The sequence below is a fragment of the Hyalella azteca genome, unplaced genomic scaffold, assembly GCF_000764305.2.
Source record: "Hyalella azteca isolate HAZT.00-mixed unplaced genomic scaffold, Hazt_2.0.2 contig7647, whole genome shotgun sequence".
NCBI lineage: Eukaryota > Metazoa > Arthropoda > Malacostraca > Amphipoda > Hyalellidae > Hyalella > Hyalella azteca.
In genome coordinates, this window is record NW_025937767.1 from 215,184 (window position 1) to 241,188 (window position 26,005).

Here is a 26,005-nt window from a genome sequence, read left to right on the forward strand (position 1 = left end):
AAAAGTTTTATATTCAAAAAGTAAACTAATAAGCTACAATTTTCAATTGATTTTAAACGTGAGCAAGTCCTGTTGTCTCAAGTGGATACACATTTTAACGCCGCGGTAGTGAAGAAAAGACAAAAAGTTTAGGTAGAATAATTCTGAGATGAAGTTTTTTCGGTTTCATCTTTTTAGAATTTATCTTTATTTGTGCTAAATTGTCATTGCTTTTTGCTTAATGCGTGTCAGCTGTATGACAAACTATCAAGTTAAATAGCATTTGTTGCAAATAGTAAAGTTTTAAGGTTCCAGTTAAAATTTAAATTTAAGATTTTCTAGAGTTTATTGATAGTCTGAACTAAAACTAAACGTAAAATTATAATTTTCGTGCCATCATAAATTTCAGTTCTCCTTTGCATTTTAACATCATAAATTGCCTGACACCAATCTAGCGATTTTCGGGTATATTTTGGGCTTGCGGTTCCGGGATTCCTTTTAAAAGGATCCGAACTTCTAGTCAGCCGGCTAATCTCCAGTCTTCTCCAGCACCTTACCCTGTGAACTTTAAGGCTGTCTGATTTTCGTCAGTTTACCCCAGGACGCTATGACCGGACTTTAGGTACTGCTTCGTCGTCGTCGCATGTGGATGGTATAGTCTTGAGAAGCTAAGTTCTCCACGTATATATATTCTTCTGAGCCCCAGTTGGACCATTTACCTGCTTCAGTCGACTGCACCAGCTTCAGTTTTTTATGAAGCGTAAGTCCTCGGTACCACTGAGTCGTGCGGGTGTGTGCCAGACAGTTTCAGAGACTGATATAGCTATACTCAGCCCCCTGACTTCGAAGTAGAATAAAGGTATTGCCATACTCAAATTAGATACCAATACTTCTATAGATAAGTAATATTAATAGATAATAAATTTAAATACATTCCGAATATAACTCATTGCATGCTGGCATGCTATATCTTTTCAATTGATAGATGGGCTGGGCCCTCCATATTACTAAATACTAATACGTGATAATTGACCTGAACCTACTTTATGCTTGGTCCATAATTGATAATTGATAAATATATTTAATATATCTTGAGAAATTAAACAGAAAATGCTAATTTATAAAGCTAATAGATCTAAATATAATATCAAGTTCCAATATCTTATGCGAACTTGATTGAAAGTACTGGTGGCGATGTCTGCTGACATGTCTACATCCATTCGGCAGCAGTGATGTCTGAATTAATCAAAGGTTTTATTGACGGGATGGACTTTTCAACTAAATCTATTCTGCACCATAATCTAGAAAAATTCGAAAACGTTTGTATTTTTCATAATCAATTACTGTACTTGAATTATATCTGGGAACCACAATTTTTTTCTTAAATGATGGACTTTTGACAAACGATTACGCGACAACAAATTGAGAAATCGTTAACGTGAGTTAATTTAAAATCCTAATATGTTTCCTCGCGACATAGTAAAAACGTAATGGACTACGTATATTTACATATCAAAACGGCTTCAAAAAATCACTAATGATTATTATTTATCGGTAATATTCTACAAAACTAATTAGATTGCACGTAACACATATTTTCGTAAAATTTTAAGTTGAGACGAGTAGTGAAGGAAGCAGCGAAACTAGCAGCAAAGGCCGGGGACTGCATGGACGTTTATCTCTCCAATTCCAAGCCTTGTTTGGCCATCACAACGCGTGTGCTCACGGGGTGTAGAAATGATGTCCTGGTCCAATAATTTCAAAAAAAGTAAAGAGATCGTAAGTTCATCAGCCAATCATTGACGGCCTTACGCTCGAAATCCACCAGTCACATATAAGAAAATAGAGCGTAAGTACTTACGTTAACTAAGCGAGTTTTGAAAGTATGGCCTCTGGACTTAAGCTGTGAATGCCAAATAAAACTTCTCAGATGGACATCATCGCTAAGGATACATTCTCTTACGTCTTGAGCTACAATTCTGAAGTCATCTAAAATGTATCATTCACTTAACAACGGCAAAGTTTGAGAACATCCACTTCCGATTTTCATGTATGTTCACCAACTTGTGCAAAAAAATTTTGCGCGAGGCATTTCTAAAATTAGATTTATAATGGCAAACTATCCATACAAATATTTTTGGGTGGAACGTTTCCTCTTAATTACTAATTATCTTGATATATGTTTGAAATTTGTCACGTTTTTCAGCAATAATTAATCGGCGGAAGTTTCTACCATCGGCGGAAGTTTCGGTGCAAAAATTCATGCCTTTTCAAGCCAATTCAAATAATCTTGATGCAGCTTTGATCCCTGAGAATACCTAGTTTAAATTCACGCATCAGAGTTTCATTAGATGCTCGCAAACATTCTTTCCCTAGCAGTTCAATAGCGCTGATTGCAACTTCCTTTACTAGCCTTTCGACAGCACAGATCGCGATTTCTTTTACTAGTAATTCAACAGAACTGATTGTAACTTTCTTTACTAGTCGTTCGACAGCACAGAAAACTATTTCTTTTACTAGTAGTTCGACAGAACTGATTGTAACTTCCTTTACTAGCCGTTCGACAGCACAGATCACGATTTCTTTTACTAGTAGTTAAACAGAACTGATTGTAACTTCCTTTACTAGTCGTTCGACAGCACAGATCACTATTTCTTTTACTAGTAGTTCGACGACAGAACTGATTGTAACTTCCTTTACTAGCCGTTCGACAGCACAGATCACTATTTCTTTTACTAGTAGTTTGACGACAGAACTGATTGTAACTTCCTTTACTAGTCGTTCGACAGCGCTGATCGCGACTTCTTCCTCCAGCCAAGCAATAACGTTGATCGTGAAGGTATTCGTCAGACCGCAGCAGCGCGCCCGTCTCCAGCAGCCGCTCGCTTCAGAAAGCGCTTAAGAAAATAGCTTGCCGTTTCTGAGCTCGTTAAAAGTACGGCCGCTACCATTCATACCATCTGAGCCTCGAGCCATGTCCAATATTCGTGTTTTTATAAAAATTTTTCTTCATTCGCGACTGGGTGATTTAGACCCGTGCTTCGTAAGGGATGGATTTGAGTATACTTTTTTAATATTTAAAATTCGATTGACATTTCTTTGAGACTATAAGGAACACGGATAACTTCGGGTTTCCTTCTAACGTTCAAAAATTAGTTGAGGAAGAAAGTTATAGAATAAAGGTTTCCCTAAAATGTTTTGGATAATATTCCAACGCTTCTGTCGTCATTTACACATCCATCATATGACATGAAGCCGATACTCAAATTCGTTCGCCAAAAAAATTCTAAGAAAAAAAGCCTGGAAAATACAGCACATTTCCATTAACAACTTTTCACCGAAATTTGGTGAGTTTTCTACGTATTTTTTTATTCTGAATTATTGGTTTCAATGCGCTTTAGTAATTCATATAATAATGGAAGTGTGCATCAAAATTCACGGCTAGAAAGAAGTTCCCAAATAGGAGCATCACAAATAGAGTGTGGATGCATTTCATTAGTGTCCTACAGAAAAATACATGAATTTTAGAAGGATGTTCCTGAAATAATTCATAGTATTAAACACGCTGAATTCCGTAATTACCTGGTTTATTACCTTACCTCTGATGTAAAATAATAAAAAATTTTCCTATTCATTTTTACAGAACGAACAGAACATCATTGTAATTTGCAGGACAGAGATAAGAAACTGTTAGGGCACACGAAAAAATCCAAGTAAATTCAAAGAGCTTTCTTCGCAGAAAGTGGTTATTTTTCTGTAAAGATGGCCTAAGAATTTTTCCCGCAATTGCGAAGTGCCCGATCAGTTTTCGTGAGCGTCAAACTTGAGAGTGAAAAGAAATAGAATCTTTCCGTGTTACGTTTGAGTCTGAATTGAGTAGTTCAGTTGTACTAATTTATAAGAACAATATAAATTGTTATATTTATTTACACAGACCGAAATACAGAAAGTAAGTGCGACGTGACGTTGGAAATATTGTGTTTGCACTATAAAATACATCTTCTTACGTGTTGTACGCAGGATATTCTTGAGTTCCCTATTGAGTGGACGAAATAACATTAAACATAACCGTTCAGATCAAATATTACTTTCTATATTATTTTCAGAGCTCGACTGAATTTCGTCGAAGAATAAACATTGTCCAAGCCTGGCCAGTGCAACCTCAAAAGCAGGAGTCTCAAGGCCAGGTCGGCCGATGATTTTTATTAAAAAAATTCCAGTTTATTTTTCTCTAAAAAGGGTCGAGAGCTCGTTCCATCTATAAATTCGCCTTGAAAACCCCAGGATAAAACATAGAAAGACCAAAAAGCTTCTGTCCTTATGTTCAGAAGTTTTATTTTGTTCAAAAAAACAGACAACCTTAAAAGGATTAATTTAAAAAAATTTCATTGCCAATTTTTATCGTGAATTAAAATGCCGGTGGGAACACACCATTTCCAAAATTATCCACTCAGAGTTGATGTGCATGACACAAAATACATACTGCAATATTATTGTCTCTACGAGTCATTCGAAACGTGGAAGCATCTCCCGACGTCAGAAATACAATTCGAAATCAGAAATTAAAAAAATTGTTAGTATTATTTTCTAAAATATAAAACTAATTCGTAAATTCAAAGCGAATTTTAAATTCAGGCTTAAAGTTCGATATCAAATTGCTCATTGTTTCAATATTCAATTGCAGTGCATTTGAGAGCTAGCATAATTGGTTCAGGAGACCCTCGAGGTTTCATTCTGGCCTAGAGGCTCTGGGAGAGCACGTCTGGCGGGGTAAATTGGTTTTGGGTCGTCCTTTGGGTCAATGAGTTGCAAATTGCTTCAAGGACGCAGCGACGTCTTAGGAAGACGTAGAAACAACCTCATTTTTGCTAGAGTTCGAGAAAATCGTTGTTATTTTACAGATGTGTTTTGTTAAGAAAATACGTTGTTACGTAGGAAAAACGCAGGAAAAATACGTTTTTGTCATCTTCGTTTCAGATAAAAATTTAGTTTAGTAATGATCTAAGATCCTGATTTTTTTTGCGAGTGAACATTGAAGTGACAATGTAAAAAGATGATTATTTCCTTAAACGTCTTATCAAAATAATTATATAATGTTTCCTTTTGAACCTGCATGAACTTGAATAATGTTTCTATTTGAACTAGCAGATTTCGCATGAAATCTGCTGTCTTCAGTTTTTAAAGATTAAATTGAGTCTTCCGTTTTCACAGTCTTTTATGATTGCATTGGTCTTCCTTTTTCACTACAATAAACTTTCAATCCTTCCAGTTAGCTGTAGGGCCTCATGTCTAAATAGTTCATGACTGAACGAATGTAAAAAAAACAAAAATACATTCCCAAAAGCTATGAAGCTTAGCAGGATTGGATCAGTTATCGGCATCCAAAATTAGCCTTGCTGTGGCCGGTAGCTCAGCTCAATTATTTTACTAATTAATATCTCAAAGGAGAGAAAAAACGAATATTTTAAGAATTTTATTGTAAACCATCCACAAAAGAGGGTCTAGCGTTAGAAAACATGACAGTGTGCACGACATTGACGTTCTAATTCTACGGCTAAACCTACAACATTTGCACTCCTTTGTACGCAGAACTCAACTCCCGTGCCTTGTCTTATCGGTAAAACAGTTTTCTGTTTGATGTTATCAAGATTTTAGTTATTCAGTCACAACACTTTATTAGCTTTAGAAATCTGATTAAATGTTTATGGAATCTGCTGAGTGCCATCAGATTTAAAATACGTTTCATAATTTCTGACGTCATACATTTATCAACACATATTGCTGCTAAGTTCGAAAGCGATTCTAAATTTTTTTTTCAAAACATTTTTGCTTTATAACAGCACAACCACTTCATGTTTAGAAGGATTTCCAAAGTTTTAAATGTTAAACTAAAAATCTGTGATATGTCGAAATATTTTTGATGATATTGATGCTGCAAGTTAGCTTGCCTGTATAGGTATTTAGTTCATTTCTATTGCTTGGGGGGCTAAGTTCCAACATAGCAAAGTACATGTATATGCCTGCAAACATGATTATTTCTTAGATATTCTACAACATATATTGTTATGCCAACAAACACTTTAATGAATAAAAATTCAAAGAGATTTGCAGGGGGAAATTTAAAAGATTTATAGTTTCGTTGAACATGGAAGTTGAGTTTATTTGTTCGATACGACATGAAAATGAGCGCGTCTAGGAAGATTGGTCGTCATAACTCCCCCGGCAGTCAAGATACAGGCGGTTGCCGAAGCAGGTGCTACATAAATTTAAGGAGAAAATTACCGAGAATAAAGGCGCTTTATATGCCTTAGAAATTGCTTGCCGGAGCGCAGGCTGGTCCATTACGAACTCGGGACCGGGGAATGTCTATTACAAACACAGGACCGGGGAATGTCCGTAACGAACTCGGGACCGGGGAATGTCCATTACAAACTCGGGACCGGGGAATGTCCGTAACAAACTCGGGACCAGGGGATGTGCGTAACGAACTCGGGACCGGGGAATGTCCGTAACGAACTCGGGACCAATGAATATCCATTACGAACGCAGGACCAGGGAATGTCCGTAACTAACACAGGACCAGTGAATGCCCGTAACGAACTAGGGACCGGGAAATGTCCATAACGAACACGGGACCGAGGGATTTCCATTAGTTGCGAACACAGGGGGAAAGGTGATGTCCATTACGAACACAGGGAACAGGTTGATGTCAATGATGAACAAATGATTCAAGGGCTGTCCATTACGAACACGTGGTTTGTAGATGTACATTCGTACACGTAAGTTTCGCAATAGTTTATCCAACTTTTATGGCTGTGATAAACAACTTATTATATGTCTCTATTCAGGTAGTGAAGCTATCATTATAAATTGATGCAGATGAATGAAGTTAATGCGCTCTTAAAGAACTGATGGATGATCTGTTGACGTCATGAATTTGAATGAATAATTTATATTTCCTGAACTAAAATCTTTCTGAGAATATTTTTCAGATTTGAATGATGACTATAAATAATTTATTACAATTTTTGTATGTGTGTTGAAATTGTAGGATTGCAGGTTATATAAATATTCTAAATTTTAAAAGTAAATTTCTTATTATTTAGCACATATCCTCTTTAGCCGAATCATGCAAGTGATTGCTCTTGTAAATGAGGAACAGTTGCTGAAATTTTCTTCGGATTTTAATGTTGACAATTTATGGTAAAACCTGCAAAGTTCTGAGGCCTAATTTGAGTCATTTTTGATGCTTCCTTGTCTAATATATCTATTACTGATGAAGCTCCAATTGTTTTAATGTCATATGATTTGAGAAAAAATGAAGCGTTGCCTCTATAATATGTTCCGAAATATTAAGCAATGATGAAAGTTTTCCTTGTAAATGCCTGTTTTTGCATGTTACCATGACAACATTAATGTCATCGATCATTAAGATATTATATTTATTCAAGAAAGTTGGGAATTTATGTTTCTGTGTCAGCCTATAGCTATTTCGTCCACCTAATTTTTTTCTGTTTAAAATACTTATACGAATCGAATGTTCAGCGGTAAAAATATTTGGAGTTCTACATCAGATGTAAGTTTTAGTGCTTGCTATTATTTTAATGTTGAAGATAAATACTTATTATCTTATGAATGTATCGTCTTATTCTACACGATCTTATTATTTTTTGCCGTTTTTCCCTTTTAAATCTTCGATTGTTGGTCATGACGGATTGTAATACTTGTTCAAATAAATAAAAACTTCTCATATTAGGTCAAGGACATAACCTTCTTTCATTTTACGAGTTGTTGGATGAATAATTGTTCAAATGTTCGTCGTTATAAACATTCTGAATATTCTACAAAATATAGCACAAATTACAAAATTTTTTATTACGAAAAAAAAAATTCTTCGTATATGTATAATATAAAATCACATATTTCTTGAATATTCTTCGAAACTTCGAAACACATCACAAGTAAATTAATTTGAATCATTATTTCCAAGAACATATCATCCACACCCTGTTTGCCAGCAGTAACCGAATACACTGAAATGATTCCCTACCTCAGTATTTAAGTTCTTGCAGTGCCGTACAGTCGGCGGTAAAAGCTCGTTCCATTTCATTTAAAAACTTGACGGGTTTCCTCGCGGAACTTCACAAGGTCGTTTGCATGCGTTTGATGGCATTGCGAGCGCCACGAAAAAGTTGAATTCGCGCACTGTTTCTGCCGAGTAGGCTACGGGAAACTAGCAGGCGCTTTTCCACATTTATTTTTGCTGTAGAACACGAAATACGCAATAAATCGCGTGATTAAAACACGCAATTCGAACCCTATAACCGTGTAATCTAAAAGATAAGATCTGCCTCTGAATATCATGTGTTTTTAATAATGACATTAAACAATTCAGAATACAATGACATTTACCGGGTTCAGGATAGGTTATCAACTGCAGTTAATTCATGTATATTTTATCCAACTAACGAGGAGCTTTAAGGTAATCAGTTTAGATTTACTAGAATGTTGAAGAGCTATTTCAAGAGGATATTTGTTTAAAGACGTTATAGTTGGATTATATTGAATTTTTTACTAATCAAATGAAATAAAGTTCTTGCTAATAGATTAACAAGTGATTATCGCTTTTGAAGTATGTTTTAATCATGTTAGGTTACTACCTACAGTTTGAGGGCGAATTACGTGATCGATGATGATCGATTATTGATGATTTAAAATGTCGAGTTATCTAGTAAGTCTTGAATAAATATAGTAGCATGAAGACATAAATAACGTTCTCTAGAATGTTTCCTGTCAGATGATAATATTCATTAATCTTACGCGTAAGTCCTAATATTTAATTATAAACTTAATTAGACCGTATGTTATTTAATAATAAAGCCCAAGTACACCGATGAAAATTACGATCTAGGCGTAGAAAAGTTATCGTTCGACACTAAGACTAGCTTTACACACAACCTCGTGATATGGTTCAGGTCTAAAGATACCATTTTAATGATACAGAATAGCTAGAAAGCATAATGTCTCATTTATAAGATTAAGAATAAAATGGAGCCATCATTCATGGTTATTTTCAAATTGGAAAAGGCGTCTGACTTATGCAGGTCCTTTATGCATTATCGGAGATTTTTTTGGAGGAAGCAGGCAAATAATTTTAATGATTAAATCCTGGTACATGATGAACTTTGGTCAAACATTTCAACAAATTTTATTGATTCCAAACCTAAGCGTTCCCACAATCCAACTCAAGCTATGAAACTTATCAATAAGATCGTCTGATATGTTTATTAGTCTTTTAATACAATTACTCAAAATTGATATGAATATTTTCAGATTTCCCAGTATTGATCTCAGAAACAGGTACATGATCACTGGATGTCTGCCCGTGACGAATTTCCAAACATTATTAAAGAAGGAAAAAGAGCAACGCAGAGGAGAGCAAGAAATAGACTTGCATGGGAGCTGTAGCAGGAACTGTTCCTGAAAATAAAGTGACGACTCCTAGACTCAGTGAATCGCTCTGAGGCTTCTCAGGAAAACTTGCTGTTTTCGTTTTTGGTGTTTCTGTAGTGGTTGTAGTTGAAGTTGTAGTGGTAGTAGTGCTGGTCGTTGTTGTGGACTGGTAGAGGATGCGAGAAAGTCCTGGGACGTCGAGCTCGGTTTTGTTGTGCAGGTAGAAGGGCGGGGAGTAGACGGCTCTTAGTTCGATGAGTCTCTGGTCCATGTGTAAGCCTTGGATCGTTCGCGCTAATCGACCGCCATCCGCGTAAATGGATGTAAGTTTGCCGGTGTAGGGTGCCTCGGTTTTGCGGATTGTGGCCAACACCCTGGCGTTTGATCCTGTTCCTGGTGGTAGGTCAGCCTCCAGCAAGAGCTGGTGCGCTCGGTCCAGCTCATTCTGATCACCCCACACCAGGTGGCGCTGCTCGCCGTCAGGAGAGATCACGAGGGCGTTGCGACCAGCCAAAGTACCCTTCACGCGGCCCCAGTAAACCAGATGCCTCACTGTTACTGTCGCGGGTTCAACTATCCTCTGATGCGTGGACCCTGGATTGAGCAACGTCACGGACGTGAGCTCGACTTCATCAGGGCTCACCTCGGTCCTGAGGCCATCAAGTTTAATGTCCCGGAGATCATATCGCAAAGGCTCATCTTCCACCAAGATGGATGCGGATTCTTCTTTGACGACCTTAGTTCCCCGTACTATGTAAGCTCTCCGTTCCCTAGGCTCCAGGTATCCGGCGTGGGCCGTACCATCCTCGGCCATGAACAGGGCCAGCAGACAGTGGTGCTCCGCGGCCACGGCATTCGGTGGCGGTGCTTGGTACTTGTCCCAGGGCTTCCGGAGCACGCGAGATGAGCCATTCAGCGATACCAGCACCTCGAAGTCTTGATCGAAAGTATGAACCGCGTTGATGAAAGGCACAGTGCACACGCCTTTGTGCAGAGCCCCTGCAGTGTAAGTGCTGTGCTGCTTCACCCTGCACCAGACTGTGCTGGGGTCTTCCTCGACCACGGGTACAGAGTGTGGAGGCAGTCGTCGTCCCATGCCCATGACCCACTTGAGGGTAGAGGACGTCACGTGCACTCCTCCCTTCTGCCGCACCCGCGCCAGCTCTGTTGCCGCTGCCCAGCTCACCACAACACACGTCACCACCAGCAGTCTGTTAAGGAGAAGGAAATAATTTAATTTGGGCAAATGTTACAATGATTTCCTGAAAATAAAATTAGTGCGATTAATATTAGATCCTTGTTTCTATACACTTCCACTGAGATTTATTTTTGTTCTCAATGGTATAAGCAAAAATATATATGAGCGTTGAGCATGTATTGTACATTAAATCGAATCAAAATGCAATCATGAGTTACTTATAATTTGCAAACATAGTTGAGTATAAATACATGCGAGACAACAAAAAATTCATGAAAAGCGTCAAGTTATATATGAATGTGGCAGTATTTTAACAAAATCATTTGGCAATTTAAATATTTATTGACTTATGCAACGCAATTATTTTTTTTAACTGTCTGTTGAATTCCTGGATGACTTGCTGCCATTTGAACGACTGAATATCCTTCCAATCATTGCGCCTGATTTTACATCGCTACGATTATTCCGACTGAGTATCACATGACTACGGTTATTCTAACCGAATATCACATCTCTACGACTATTAAGAATTAATTTACTAACCCCACGATTATTGAGACTGAATCTCTACGGTTACTACGACGCCTCGATTACTACGACGGCTTTTCAAACCACAACTGCAATGACGATTGAATTTCACAATGATCCGATTATCTCGACTGAATTTCACCTCGCTACCAATATTACGACTAAATTGCACATTACTTGGATTATTAAATGGCCTACTAAATATTCAGCGAGATCGTTCTCATGGTTTTGTGATTGGCAATAAGCTTAAGTAGACTACTGAGATGAGCGCCTCGGGTGGCTGCAAGCCTCCACCACCTCAAGGTTTCACTGCTAAAATTTGCCGTCAGAGCGAACCATTGAGACTCGGCGCTCTCATTTGCTAAACTGCCACATTATAATAACTGACGGATAATAATAATAATGAAGATATTGCAGCCTAATATCAATAACAGCGGCTCAGCTAAGTAATTTATCGCGATGTTGGCAAAATGAAGATCGGAGTCTGATGGCTGCGAAAAATGAATAAATGCGCAGCCTACGGACCGGCGTGGGGTATAGCAAGTGGAGAGAGTGCATTTAGAACCTTGGAAGCCAGGTAGTGTGATGACGTTTTCCGTTATAATTTTGAAAATGAAGAAGACAAATAATTTAAAAGAGAAAATTGTGAATAATAATTTATGTGGACATCACTGCCATGAGCAATGTTGCATGTTTGGCATGAGAATTGTTGCATGGTTGACATGTTCATTGATGCATGGTTGACATGTTCATTGGTTGACATGTTCATTGTTGCATAGATGACATAATCATTGTCCAATGGTTGACATGAGCATTGTTTCCTGGTTGACATAAGCATTGGGTCAAGGTTGACATGAGAATTGTTACAACATTAACGTGATCATTATTGCCTCACTGACATGAGCAATGTTGCAACATTGCCACGATTATTGTTATTGTTTCTTCATGTTCAGGATCACAACAATCATTTATCCACCTTCCTGTGTTGGTATGAAACCAGCAATGAAACTACGTCCACTTTAATTACTATCGCCATAAATATTCACTGGCCTCGCTAATAAAACGGCGATTTATGCCCTGGCGAACAACGAAGTTATTCGTTCCCTGGGCTCTCCATGTCCATTTTAAAACTCATGATTATGCCAATTTTCCCTCACACTCACGCCGACGGCCATGAGCTTTCATGTCGCTGCTGCCTAGGATTACAATTTTACTGGTGGGGAGTTTCATGAATACGGAGATTTGGATAAATGGAACACTTGATATTTAGATAACAAGGTTTAATGAAACGCAGCTCTTCATTACACGCGTGTGATCTTCACAGGCGGTATGGGACAGAATTTAGTGAGGTTTTAAATGGGGCATAATATCCAAAGTTTCCATAGTGGCAATTGCGCAGGCAAGTCGCCGAATTTGCATTTTGAACAAGGTCGAGCACCGGGAATTCTCGCCTTTTTAATTAGGTGTCCTCATTAAGCCTTTAACGAGCTACTCACATTCATATCAGATGTACAACACTGGAATAGAAACCCGGGTTTTTACGAGACACGTCGACGAATAATTAGCTATGTATGCATCGATAAAGCATTATAAATCTAGCATAACAAAATTTTTTATCACTTTTTAATCATTTATAGATATCCTCTAATTACTTTCAGTGATTGGTGTGTCATGATTAAAAAAAATTCGCGTTGATTAAAGAGCGTTTACGAAAATGTTAGTGTTGTTTGTTTTTCGTTAAACTAATCAATGTGTGGTTGAAAACTGTGTAGAAAATATTAAACGTTATACTTCATTGTAGTTCAAACAGTTCAACGCGTCCAGCTTTATTTGTACATAGCAAACATCTTTAGTCATAAATATTAGCTAATGTACATTCATTTGTAGTTAATACCATAACATTCATAAGTAATTAACCAAATTTAATTACGTGATGAAATTTTGAGTCGGCAACACTATAAACCGAACTGAAAATTATACCAAATTAGTTACGAGAAAAAAGTAAAGTTTCACACATTGCTTGCAGTCAAGAATTTAGTCGAAAATTTTTATACTGCTACTATAGAATGCAAAATATTTCTAGACTGGAAATATTCAGCAGACTAAATTGAAGAAAAAACTGGGTTCATGGAAGAGCATATCAAAAGAATCCTCGCTGAAAACGTGGGGAAATTTTTACCATACAGTTTGCGGTTGTGGGTCAAGTCGTTAGCTTGTAAGCAATCGTCATATTCCTATTAGATGAATAATGAAATGTGAGCATCCACTAAAATAAAATTATTTTTACTTAATACGACTTAATTTTAGACTATACTGCTGTGAAATTGTCTTTGTGGATGAGGATGAGAACGGATTTCTCAACGCTGCGTCGTTTTTCTTGCAACACATACGTAATAAATTAGATTGATCACAATAAATAACATATAAGCTATTACAGTAAAAGATCTAAAAGTTGTACATTTTCCTACCAGTATCTATGAGATACACCAGAATGCTATTCAGCTTGTATGTTATTAAAATTAGACGGACGCTAATTGCCAAAGATTAGGAAGCTATCATGATTTGAGACGAGATAGATATAGTTAGATAAAATATATTCGAGAGCCTTCCTGAACCGTCTTATCTACAATGTTCTACGTTTACTGTCCAACCCCTTCCATGGTGGAAATAAAAAATGTTCCATTGCCAAAAAATAAAATAAAAAGTCTGCGATAATTCACAGAACATGTGATAATAATTATTCCTAAAAGTTACGTTATTTCTACATAAACAAAGAGAACCGCGTTCGAATTTTCGGAACTTATCTTTGAGATAAATTGACAAAGAAATTGAATTCCGTTTCCTATAATAGCAGAGTATGTCATCCTGTCAACGCCAAAAATTATTTTGTGGAATCACATTAAAACAGTTCGGATACGTGCTTCAAAAACCTGGATGAAAAATACATTTATTAACGGGGAAAGTCATTAATGATAGTTTTCTAGTTTTTAATTATATGTAAATAGATTACAATACAAGATAAGTAATTGATTAAATGCAGAGAAATTGCTCACTTTGTTTTGTTTGCCTTTCTGGTTTCTTCTCAGAATTTAATTTGCATGGATTTAATCCTCAATCCAGAACTGCATTTCGATTTAATTTTAATGTACTTTTGTCGGCCTGCCAATTAAGCTTTGATGCAGGCTTTAATGTGCATGAATTATAGACTTAGCGCTAGTGAGCATCGCCGGATTTACACCGAGAGCAAAAAGTCAGCTGTTATTTTTAGATCTTATATTATGTGAACGGGCTGAATATCAGCGGCCGGCAACTAGCAGACATTTTAGCAGTCCCTGAATGTAGTCTAATATTAGGTCTGAAAAGACTTAGAGAAAAAAACAGGCTTTATACGCCTATAGACTGCTTTAGCCTCGAACATTCACTGGAAAATTTAAAAATAATATGTTATTTTTCTTAAAACTTCGTAAATCCTAAAAATTATTAAATTTTCTACTTGGCGAATTAATGCACTTGATGCAAATTTTTCTGAACATTTGACAGAATTTAAGCCACCTGAATAATGGAACCTGGCAGAGTTCAAGTTATGAAAGAAAAGTTTACTGATAAATAATGTATCATTTTATGAATATGACACCTTGCGATAACCTTCGTTTTATTATCATGAGAATTAATTTAACGAAGTTGAACATCACTTTCTTGCATATAAATATTTTGCAAATGCCTCGTGATATTTAACTTCGTCTTATCAAGATGAAATATCAAGAGTTTAATGAGTGGCAGGCGAATAACAGGGAATCGACTTGCGTTGATACTAACTTTTTAGCAATTATTAAATGCATGAAGATGTTGTGCATCGGTTTGGGGAGTAAATAAAAGCTGTACTAAGCTCCAATTAAAAACATGCGAAACTTTGAGTCTAAATTTCTAAAGCATACATAAATAATTTCTATGAACGTCTCATTCGTTCATGGCTACAGAACGGCTTCAATACATCTCAGACATCGGCCTAAATTTCCAGTGCCGACTTTCGAACACAAAAAAGCAAATTTAAATTCTTGTCTATCCCCATGATCTGTTCAATAGACCGACTTTTCCGAATAATTACCCGGGGACCCAGGCAGCGAAATTTGGTGCGTGTTTATTAATAAGGGTTTCCATAAAATTAATATAAGAACAATAAATTTCGCGTTCGCTGGGAATAGTTTAAGAAAAATCGTTTGCAGCTTAAAAATAATAATTCGTCCCTATTGGGAACCGGGGTAACTTTTTGCACCTAATTCATAATTCATACACTAAATTTATTCGAGTCAAGTTCTAGAACGCACATATCATTATTTTAAGTTATTCAACGATATAATATGGTATCCCATAGCATAATCTTTGTTTTCCATCCAATCAATGAGTATGGATAGGACGTAACCCTCGCTCGCACGTGGCTACCCTCGCTCGCCCCTGAGGGCAATCCAAGCCCACGTGTTATACGATGGACCTTTATGGTGGCACTGAGGTCTCCTGCTCACCATTTGCCTTTTTATGGCGTCTTCCTTCTGCTCCTCCTTGTCTGTAACAAACGACTTCACGACTTCACAGCACGCATAGTTCATTAGTATACAAAAATCTGTACTTGAAATTTATTCGTTACATTTGTACCACGAATTGAATAAATTTTAAAGAATGATATTAATTATAATAGCAATCGTTAAACTATAAATCTGTGATTATATTAAATTTGTTGAAAATTTGCATTTGGATGAAAATGCAGTTATTCTACCCTAGGTTAATATGGGTAGAGCGGAAAAAGAGACTTCAAAACTTTAAATAGACTTTAATAGGAAATAAGACTTCAAAATCACACAATTTAATCCCCTAATAAAGTAAATATATGAAGTAAAGGCAATAAATCCATTTAACTCTAATTTCAATCCAGTTAGATGTAATGCTAACGGCGCTGTCCCAATTAATTCTAATAATCTTTAATAAATCAAAAGTATGGATATAACTTTCTGAAAGTTTAGTTGCTATCCAATCAAGATGGATCTGATCTGCGGAGCGAGCTGATCTCAAGCAATTCTCCACTCCCTCTTTTAAGACCTAAAAATCTTCGAATAACCCCGGCGTTGATTGCAAAATAAATCGATGCTACAAGAGCTACGGACCTAAAACACATTTAAGAAAATCCTCGCACATTTGCATCTCACTTTGCAGTGGCGGAATTGCGATGAAGTTCTCCTTTTAGAGAATATTGTTTCTGCCAGAAGATTTTTGCACCCAAGGAATTCGAAATACTCGTCTGGAATGAGGAGGGCTGAAATACTTTTATTTTTACCCATCCTATGACTCACTCCCCCCCGAGATAAATTGAGCTTGCATCAGAGAGAGAAGCTACAACAGGGCTCAAACCTCATCTGATTTGGCTTCAAAAATCACCAGAAGCGCGCAGCAAGACAAAAAGAATGCAAAACAGCGCCCAAAGAAGAGTTCAGCAGCGATATCAAAGTTTGTGAAGTTGCGAAGCAATTTCATTAGTGAGATGTGCGAGAGAGGATTTTCTCTCGAGCAGACTTGAAGTGAACTGTTGTGAAGTTAGAGTAAGCAAAGCGGCAAATTTTACAGCGCGAAATCGACCAGTTGCCTGAATATGGGAATGACGCGTGTCAATGTAACGTTCTACAATCTAGATGAAACTCGTCGCTTTATTTCTTTGAAATACCTGGAATGGGAGAAAACGTGTACTCAGTGTAACGTTCCAGACGAAACTAACTCATCAGTTAATTTTCATTAGTTACAGGATAATGGAAAAGATGCGCTTCCAGCGCAACATTCTAGTCGAGAGTCGCCAGTGTATTTTTATGAAGTACTTGCAATATAGGAGAGACGTGCGCTCAGTTCAACGTTCCAGTCGAAACTCGCCAGTGAATTTTGCGCTACCAGAAGCGGAGATTAGATGGCAGCACTTCCGGCGCCGGCCTTTATATGGACGCGCTTCTGAATCATCATTTAGAGTGGCGAGTCCGGAGACGGGAATAAAGGCGTGAAATGGAAGAAGTCGAAGTTATACAGATGAAATAAGAAATGTCGTGTTAATGAGGTATGGATAATTAAAGCTCGGATCGGAAAATCATGAAGCAGTTAAAAAAATATAACTCAGTACTCACTGCAGTGAGTGACAGAGAGCTCATTTTCTCGTCGATGAAGACATGAAGTCACGGACGGACAGACAGACGGACAGACAGACGGACGGACAAACGGAAATGGCGAGCACAATAGTGCATTTTTTTTCATAAATGAGAAAATGCGCTAAAAATCAGTGTATTAGGACAATAGATAAAAATTCTGTATTCTAATGGCAATACATATAGTGCTAAGATTAGAAAGTTTGATGGATATAGTTTCATAATATTGTTTGACGTAAGGACAGCAACATGCATTACAACATCAATTGAATGTAGATTTTCACCATGGGATGACCGGCCACGCAAATTACAGCGGAATGACTCAGTGGCTGATGCATGGTGTGGAATTCAGTCTTAATGTCTTAATTTAATATAGTTTTAATTTACATTCACTAATATATAAAATAAATCTAATGATCAGGGAATTGAATATAAAAATCCGTATCCTTTTTAAGACGAATGTGAATTTTCAGAGTGTCTCAAAAGCTCCTCATATCGAAAGAACTTTGCCCTCGTCTAACGAACCAAACAATGAAGGCAGTCGTCATTACGGCCCACACGGTCATAGAAGTGGTCGCTTGATGGAACAATAAAGAATTACAAAGAATTACAAATAAACCACAGAAACATCAAGCTGGCACTGCAGCCAAAACTGCCGCGTGCGATTGCTTTAGTCTCCCTATCCTGAGCAAAGTATCGCCGTAACAATTAAAAAACTCGTATCGGTTTTGTGACCCGTGCTTGGGAAGGCTCCCTCAGGCTTCTGGCGTCCAGTCTCCGGAACGTAAGTGACGACAATGCCGTAAAATGGGCCATTAAAACACGCATCGTCAAGCACTGCCGATGACTCTATAAGTCACGGCCGGCACTTATGTGGGGTTACCAGACCCTTGCTCATAGGGGCATATAATGCCACAAAATCTTGTTATCGTCCACGAGCGCTGAAATGTACAGAGAACCACAGGACGTCACAGAGCACGTCTTCTGCTTTTGTCAAGTGCTACATAGTCTTCTGTTGTTCCTTGTTCCCATTAGAATTGGATAGAAGTGTCTAATATAGTTTAAAATAATCTGAAAAACACAATTTCTTCTCAGTGCATTAGTTTGCTAGGTATAAAACGAGTAATTCACGATTATTTCAAGTGCCTCGTCCTTCAATACATAAAAATTTGTCATTCGAAATAGTAGTATGGATAAAAATTGTCCTTCGAAATAGCAGTATGGATATTATTCAAATTTAATAAATTCATTGAACTTATAAACGGTGGAAAACGTGCTCATTTGGAACTTCTCTGCCGATCAGCACGGTCGATGGCCGGAAAAGCCCCCGCGTTTAGCATTTATATTAGCATGGAGGATATGATATTAATTTTTTTCAGTATAACGTCAAGTTTAAAAACAAGTATATATACGATTCATGACTGTGGGGAATCTGATCATTACTTTAATGAGTGGAATTTTTTAGGAGTGTCACTTCTTCGCCCAGTAGTGTCACTTCTTCGTCGAATTTCTTTACAGAACAAATTTGGAATCTTTAAAAGTTTCGGGAAATTCGACTTACTTACAACGAGAATTAATTGTAACCCAACAATCGTACCTTTTTTTAGTTTTAACCCGCGAATCAAAGTCAAGCTTGACAAGTAATTTCCATCGCCAACGCGTCTAGGATATTTCGTTAAAATAATTTTTTCCAGCGCAAAATCGTTCCTACCCGGAAAGCTTGAGACGCTATTTGGTCTGATGCAACTCAAAACTTAAAGTCAAAGTCCATCCCACCCACTCTGAACCGATCAAAATATTTTCTCGCTGAAGTGAAATAAAAATAATGGCGTGGAATCTTCTTCAAGAATCTCACCTCTTGGGACTGTAGACGCCCGAACAATCTGTCTAAAAAAATAAGTAGAGCTGCTACTCGAGTTCAGCGCCCGTGAAAGACTCGGCGGATATTGGAAACGCCTTCGGGAGTGGAAGATCTAATGCATTGAAATAGTGAACGCAAGCCTTCCGATTTAGTCGAGGTGATTTATTTTACGATCCATCTAGTTGGAAACGTTCAGATACACTCGTGTTGAGTAAATTTTGAGTGGATATTGTTATTAGAGGAAAAGGAATTTTGTTGCACATTTTTCCATTTCGACATGATAATACGTGGATGTATATTGACACAGCACAAATTATCAAACTGCGACTTTTACTTTGAAAGCTGTTTTAAATAGAGGCTTTCAATTTAATGTGACCGACCTCCATGATGTTTTACGAAGAGTTTAAACATCAGAAAAAACTTTTGAAATGAAACTCAATGTGAGAGCAGTATTCACTAGCAATATAAATATTTCTTTATCGACTTATGCCATCAATCTTGTGGTAGTGTTCTACTGCACCCTTACTCTAGCTGGGCAGCGCAGTGCTGCTATCCTCCATATCTCCCCCGGGGCTGCGCAGTGCTGCTATCCTCCATGTCTCCCCCGGGGCTGCGCAGTGCTGCTGTCCTCCATATCTCCCCCGGGGCAGCGCAGTGCTGCTATCCTCCATATCTCCCCCGGGGCAGCGCAGTGCTGCTATCCTCCATATCTCCCCCGGGGCAGCGCAGTGCTGCTATTCTCCATATCTCCCCCGGGGCAGCGCAGTGCTGCTATCCTCCATATCTCCCCCGGAACAGCGCAGTGATACTATCCTCCTCTCGTGAAGGGAAGCGCTTCATCGTAACGAGCTTCACGGTGCTGGTAATCTCGCGCCCGTCAAAACTTTTGCAGCTCCTAACTCGATCATTCGACGAAACGATACGGAAATAAAATCATTGGGAGCCTCGATCACGCTCAGTTCTATCCGGCCCGTTCTGTCCGTTAGTGGTCGTAGGGCGCCAACGACGTAATTTCCGGAGCTTCACAAGGCGTTCATCACGCAATTTTGGACGTAAAATAAAACTTTTATGAGTGGAGCTAAACAACGAACACGGATCGTATCGAAAATCATACTCAGTTGAGCAAATTAGTGAACGCTCATTATTTGCTCAGAAAATGAACCACTCTTTGATTGACGGGAAGAAATGACTCCTCGAGATTCTTTGGTCGCGCCCGGACCTAAAAGAAGCGACTCTTATTTGTTCGAGTCATTGGAAGTAATTGAATTATTAGGTGCACCCCTGCCTCTAACTTGCAACGTACTTCCTAACAAGATTGTCTGGCCTAACTTAGTGGCTCGACGTCCTCAACCTGTACACCTAAAGGCAGGTTCATTAGGTACTTCCAGGTAACGCGATTTATAACATGGGGGTTGCGTACCACAACGCAAACAGCCGCTTATGAAAGAGAAAGTAAAAAATAAATATATTGAAAAATTAATATATGTAAAACATATAATATTATTTGACCTATAAAGGCTTACAATGATTTAATGAAGAACGAATTCTTAAGAGCAAGATTTAGCAGAAATTTGATTCTGTAATCTTTTATAATAATGCAAAGTCGGAGAGTTTTTCGTGATCCCAGAAAAATATGTTCAACCAAATCATACTAAACTGTATGAAGTTAAGTATAAAAAATTACGAATGAGGTTTAAAAAAGAACGTCCATAAAATAGTTTAAAAGTTTTAAAGTTAAAAAGTTCATCATTCCCCACATCGAATTTTTTTGTGATATTATCATTGCAAAAGTTTAAGCGCGCCTAAAAATGTATATACTGAATTATGTAATTTGCTAACGGGTCAAAATAATGAAATTCCATTGAATAGATTCACGTTGCGTTCACTATGCCCATAGTTATATTCATAACAAAGCTATGGTTATGGCTAAAATATATTAAAATGTTCCCTTGATGGGGTAAATCCTTGTGATAAATTATTTCATCATAACAGCGAAGGTATAGATAGAGAACTTATAAGTTCCAGAAGTTATAGAAGAAGAAGAGAAGTTGCAGAAGTCATATCATTCATACATGAATAAAAATTAAGTTTTTATCATCCATTGTTAAGGCCAAGTGCAGCACGTAGCAATTTACCGGCCATTAGATGCGCTGTAATGCCGCGTTGTAAACTAATTTTTTCCTCCTAGGCAGCAATAATGGAACTACGGAGCTAACAGCCTGGGCCTGAGTGGGCGCGGCCATGTTGGGCTTGGGCTGGGTTACGCAGCTCAGTTTTGGGTTTCTGCACACACGTTACAAGATCAATTGATGGTCCCTCTGAACTTTGATGTTTTGCCTATGTTTCAAAACTTACTTAAATGACGAATACTTTGCATTTGCCGGAAAATACTAAAAAGTTTGCGCAAACTCCTGTCGCATATACTTTTTTTTATCGCTCACTAACGAACTGAAAATTTCATTATTCAAATAAATAATAATTATTCAGAAAATAACAATGTTTCTCAGTAACCTGCAAGGATACTTAATATTTTCATACGAATTTTTTTTGTCACGATTCCATACGTATTTTCTTACTAGCGAGAAAAACCTCGCTTCTTAAGGACGAAAATATAAAAGGCTGCCTTTAAGATTTGTAGTAGGCCTATCGTGCGCAGTGCGTCACTATAGGAGTGACGAGCACCGAACACGATTGGTATTCCGCAGCGCATTGAAGGGCCAGAGTGGGGCGTGAGGAGGGCAATAGTGGGGCGTGAGGAGGGCCAGAGTGGGGCGTGAGGAGGGCCAGAGTGGGGCGTGAGGAGGGCCAGAGTGGGGCGTGAGGAGGGCCAGAGTGGGGCTTGAAGGTGCGAGTGGGGAGTGAAGGGAAATAGAGGGAGACAGAAATGAGGAGCGATGCTTCAGCGAAGAAGGGAATACAGTTAACATGAGAAGAAGAGAGAGTCAGGTGGGAAATGTGAATGTCGAAAAGATAATAGAAGAGGGAATGAGTGTGGAGAAAATTGAAGCGTGATAGAGATTAAGAGAGAGAATCTAAGTAAATCTAGTAAGAAATCAAGTAAGTAATCTAGTAAGCAATCTGAGTAAATCAGGTATCTAAGTAAATCAAATTCTCTCTCTAAGAGAGAGAAGTAATTAAATGAAGAGGGAACAGAAAGTTCCGGAACTGAGGGGAGTTTTTTTAGAATGCGTAAGAGAAAAAGAATGTTGCATATTGGAAACCAGCCTTGCGTGTGTGCGTGGAAAACAGGAAAAAATAATGAGAGAGGAAAATTAATTGAGATAGGGAAATGTTTTCTTAAGTGAAATAGAAGAAAGAATGTAAAGTCGAGATTTTGGCTGCATAAACAGATTCACATGGACATGAACAGGTGTAATGCAGCGTTTCGTGAGAGTATAGACAGGCAAAACACAAAATTTATGTGTTATTATGTTCAGGAATAAAGCAATTTGTTGAATTAAGAGCTTTGATAGGATTTAAATTACAGATGTTGCGAGTGGCAAATACAAGGTAAGATTGACGTTCAGACGAAACGAACGAAACTAATGAAACTCAAACGAAAATCCACGTTGTGGATCTTCATAAGAGTGAAAGTTTAAATCTTAAAAAGAACTGTATATTCGGGATAAAGTAAAAAAAAACATTATATCGTTTTTTACCTTCTGTTTGATCTCACGAAGCCGCTGAGCAAAACTCCCCAACAAAGAAATGCGATCGCCGCGGTAAGAGGTCCTCCTTCTGTCTACATGCATTGGGTGCTGTTACCTCAGGAACTGTACAACTAATCTCATGATTGACAGTTGCCAGGGACAGTACAGAACAGTTCCTTACAAGATTGACAGTCACTAGGGACAGTACAGAACAGCTCTTAACATAATGTTGACAGTTGCCAGGCACAGGATAGATTAGCTCCTTATAAAAGATTGACAGTCGCCAACGTCAGAACAAAACAGTTCCTTACAAGCTTCACAGTCGCCAGGCACTAAACAGAACAGTGCCCAACACGATTGTCAGTTGCCTGGGACATAACAGAACATTCCCTTACAAGGTTGACAGTCGCCAGAGACAGAAAAGAACTATCTTTTATATGATTGACAGTCTCTAGATGCAGTCCCGTCACCGAGACGTGCCATCAATTGTGGCGGCACACAACTTCGGTTAAATCAGATGTTAAATTACTCCGTCAATCAGAGCTCGATCAATTACGCCAATTTTGGACAAACATATGAACTCCGATTGTCCTCTCTTAAACCTTCTAATTTATTAATCGCCTATTAATTGAATTATTACGCCTATTATAACGAAAGATTAATATATCATTCTATGAGAACTTTATTCATGAACCGAAAATTAAAAGTAATAATTGGAGAATAAAATGCGAATTTGGAAGCACGAACGGGAAATTCTGCTGATTTTCCGGGCGATATTTGTACATGAAGCTCATTCGTACAATCGCACAAATATATTGGCTTTAATTTCAGGTTGCGCTAAGCCTAATTGAAGTTATTTCTCACTTGTCAGCTTTTTACATGAATGAATACAAGTAAACAATGTGGTATGGATACAATATAGTATTTTGCACTCGCAGGTCACTATATAATGGGTTAAGTTCACAATGGCTTTGGCATTTTGCAATTTTAATAAACTTCTGTATGACATTTTTAGTAAAACTCAACCGCCCTACATCGATCAAGAATTGTGTTATTAGTAAGAATTCATTCACAGTACACATTTCAACCTTAGGTCTGAACTACATTTTTCTCGATCAAATCGCTTATCGAAAGATGTTCTTAAACCCAAGAGCATCCTGAAGAAGCCAAAAATCCCATTTATTATAATCTTTATTCCTCATGAAACAGGTGAAAGTTTTTTCCAAAATGCATGTATTTTCTTCCAAAAAGAAATTTATGCCATTGCGACATCTGTCGGGATTGCAAATTTAGGATCTCATTTTTGCCAGAGCCCCAGGGGCAGACGGACGTGAGACTTCCATTAAGTTTGTGTCAGTTGTGAAGGAAGCTAATGCATTCATTACGTCGCCAACACAGCCTGTACATGACGTGGATGTATGACGCTCACAGAATAATCTTCGGCGACTGATTTGAAAATACTTTTGTGCAGGTGTAAAATAACAGCTTTAATGTCATGATCCTAGAACTTTGTGGAATATATGTTAATGACCTTATGTAAGTTTCTGTCATTGAAGTAAGTGGATATATTCAGGCACCTACATTAGGTTTTACTGATTACTTTGACGCAGTAAATTTTGGATTTATGAATGAGTTGACTACTACAAGGTTAAGATGAAGACGAAATTCTATCCTGCCACATGCTTAAGCTGATGACATTACATCAGTCAGTGAGTTAATAATAATAATATTAATAATATTAATAGGGTGAGCTAATAAATATCACAGAACTGACTCTTCGAATCATCCTCGTAATGTCTCCATGGTTTATGCAGTGTCTGTGATCACGTTCCATGAGCAAGGCCAAAATTGGGTATTATAAGTAACCCCCAAAATAAAGCATTCATGTCATTATCGTTCAATTATTGATTGTCGCTAAATAATGACAAAAGCTGCAACCTTTCACAGCATTCAGTAGCACAACCATTCACTGCATTCAGTAGCGCATCCGTTCACTGCATTCAGTAGCACAACCATTCACTGCATTCAGTAGCACAACCATTCACTGCATTTAACGAGAACACATAAAGAGAAACATGAAAGCCTTTTTCATCACTTTAAGGCAATGTTTCTGTAAGCATAATGGACCTGACGTTTATTTTCATTAATTCCATAGAACAAAATAGGTGCTAAAAAGTCCAACGAGTCTTTATCGACGATATGTTTTGACCATAATCAGGTAAAGATTATGATCAACAAATACTGGTATATAACAAATACTGGTATATAATATCAACTATCACGTCCTTCTACTCGATATTTGCAGCCCAAGTATATTACTGGAAGAGGTAAAGTTACAGGGCTAAGACTCGTGATAAACTATAGTATGTCCAAAATATTTCTATATTATTAAAATTTGTTATTGTTTAAGATACTAATCTACATTTTTGTTCGGGCCAGCAACTCTCTCTGTGAAGAGGTGCATCTACTATCCTCGATTTATGAGCACGATTTCACTTTTTGTGCGTGATAAACCGCAAACTTTGGCACATTGTTTATCCCACGGTTCGTTATCTTGATTGGTGACGAAAATTTGCTGACATATTTTACGAGGATGATTATTCCATAGTTATCGACCATTTAAAATTAATTTTGTGAATTTATTCCTAGATAATATTAAATAATAATGAAAATATATTATATTAAGATATATTAAAGATATTACCCTATTATTAATAAAGCCTAAGTCACCGCGTGTAGGCTCATTTTAATATCATAATATGGCAATGCTGTTTTCGTCCACTTTTAATCCGAGTTTTATTATGCTGTGTGGCAGAGGCACTCCCCTCGCAACTACACGAGTCGCCCCTCCAAAAGCACTCCATAATTTGCGTGCACGTCAGCAGTCTCGGTCAACACTCTCCCTCTGCAATCACGGTCTTGTTTGCGGAATTTTATGCGCGACTTGCATCACAAATTCACCTCGCACTCCTGAGCCGAAAAACCTACACAAAAAATTGGTCTAGCCCAACCCATATTTATTTTACAGAGGCCGAAGAAGAGAATATAATTGTCTTGTGACTATCAATTTATGTTGAACCCCTGTAAACAATTTTCGGATTGGACTCCAAATTTATGCGTGGACTACACAGATTTTAATTATTATATTTCCGTAAAATTTTAC

At 37.7% G+C, this 26,005-nt stretch overlaps 1 protein-coding gene across 1 annotated transcript in view; it reads right to left on the minus strand.

The window, feature by feature from the left end:
* Positions 1-7,877: 7,877 nt before the first annotated feature.
* Positions 7,878-26,005, minus strand: part of LOC108667112 (protein unzipped) — a 48,417-nt gene continuing 30,289 nt past the window's right edge. Inside the window, exon 2 of the mRNA XM_018154097.2 lies at positions 7,878-10,643. Coding sequence (XP_018009586.1) covers positions 9,386-10,643 — 1,258 coding nt within the window. The 3' untranslated portion in view covers positions 7,878-9,385. The remainder of the gene's footprint in view (positions 10,644-26,005) is intronic.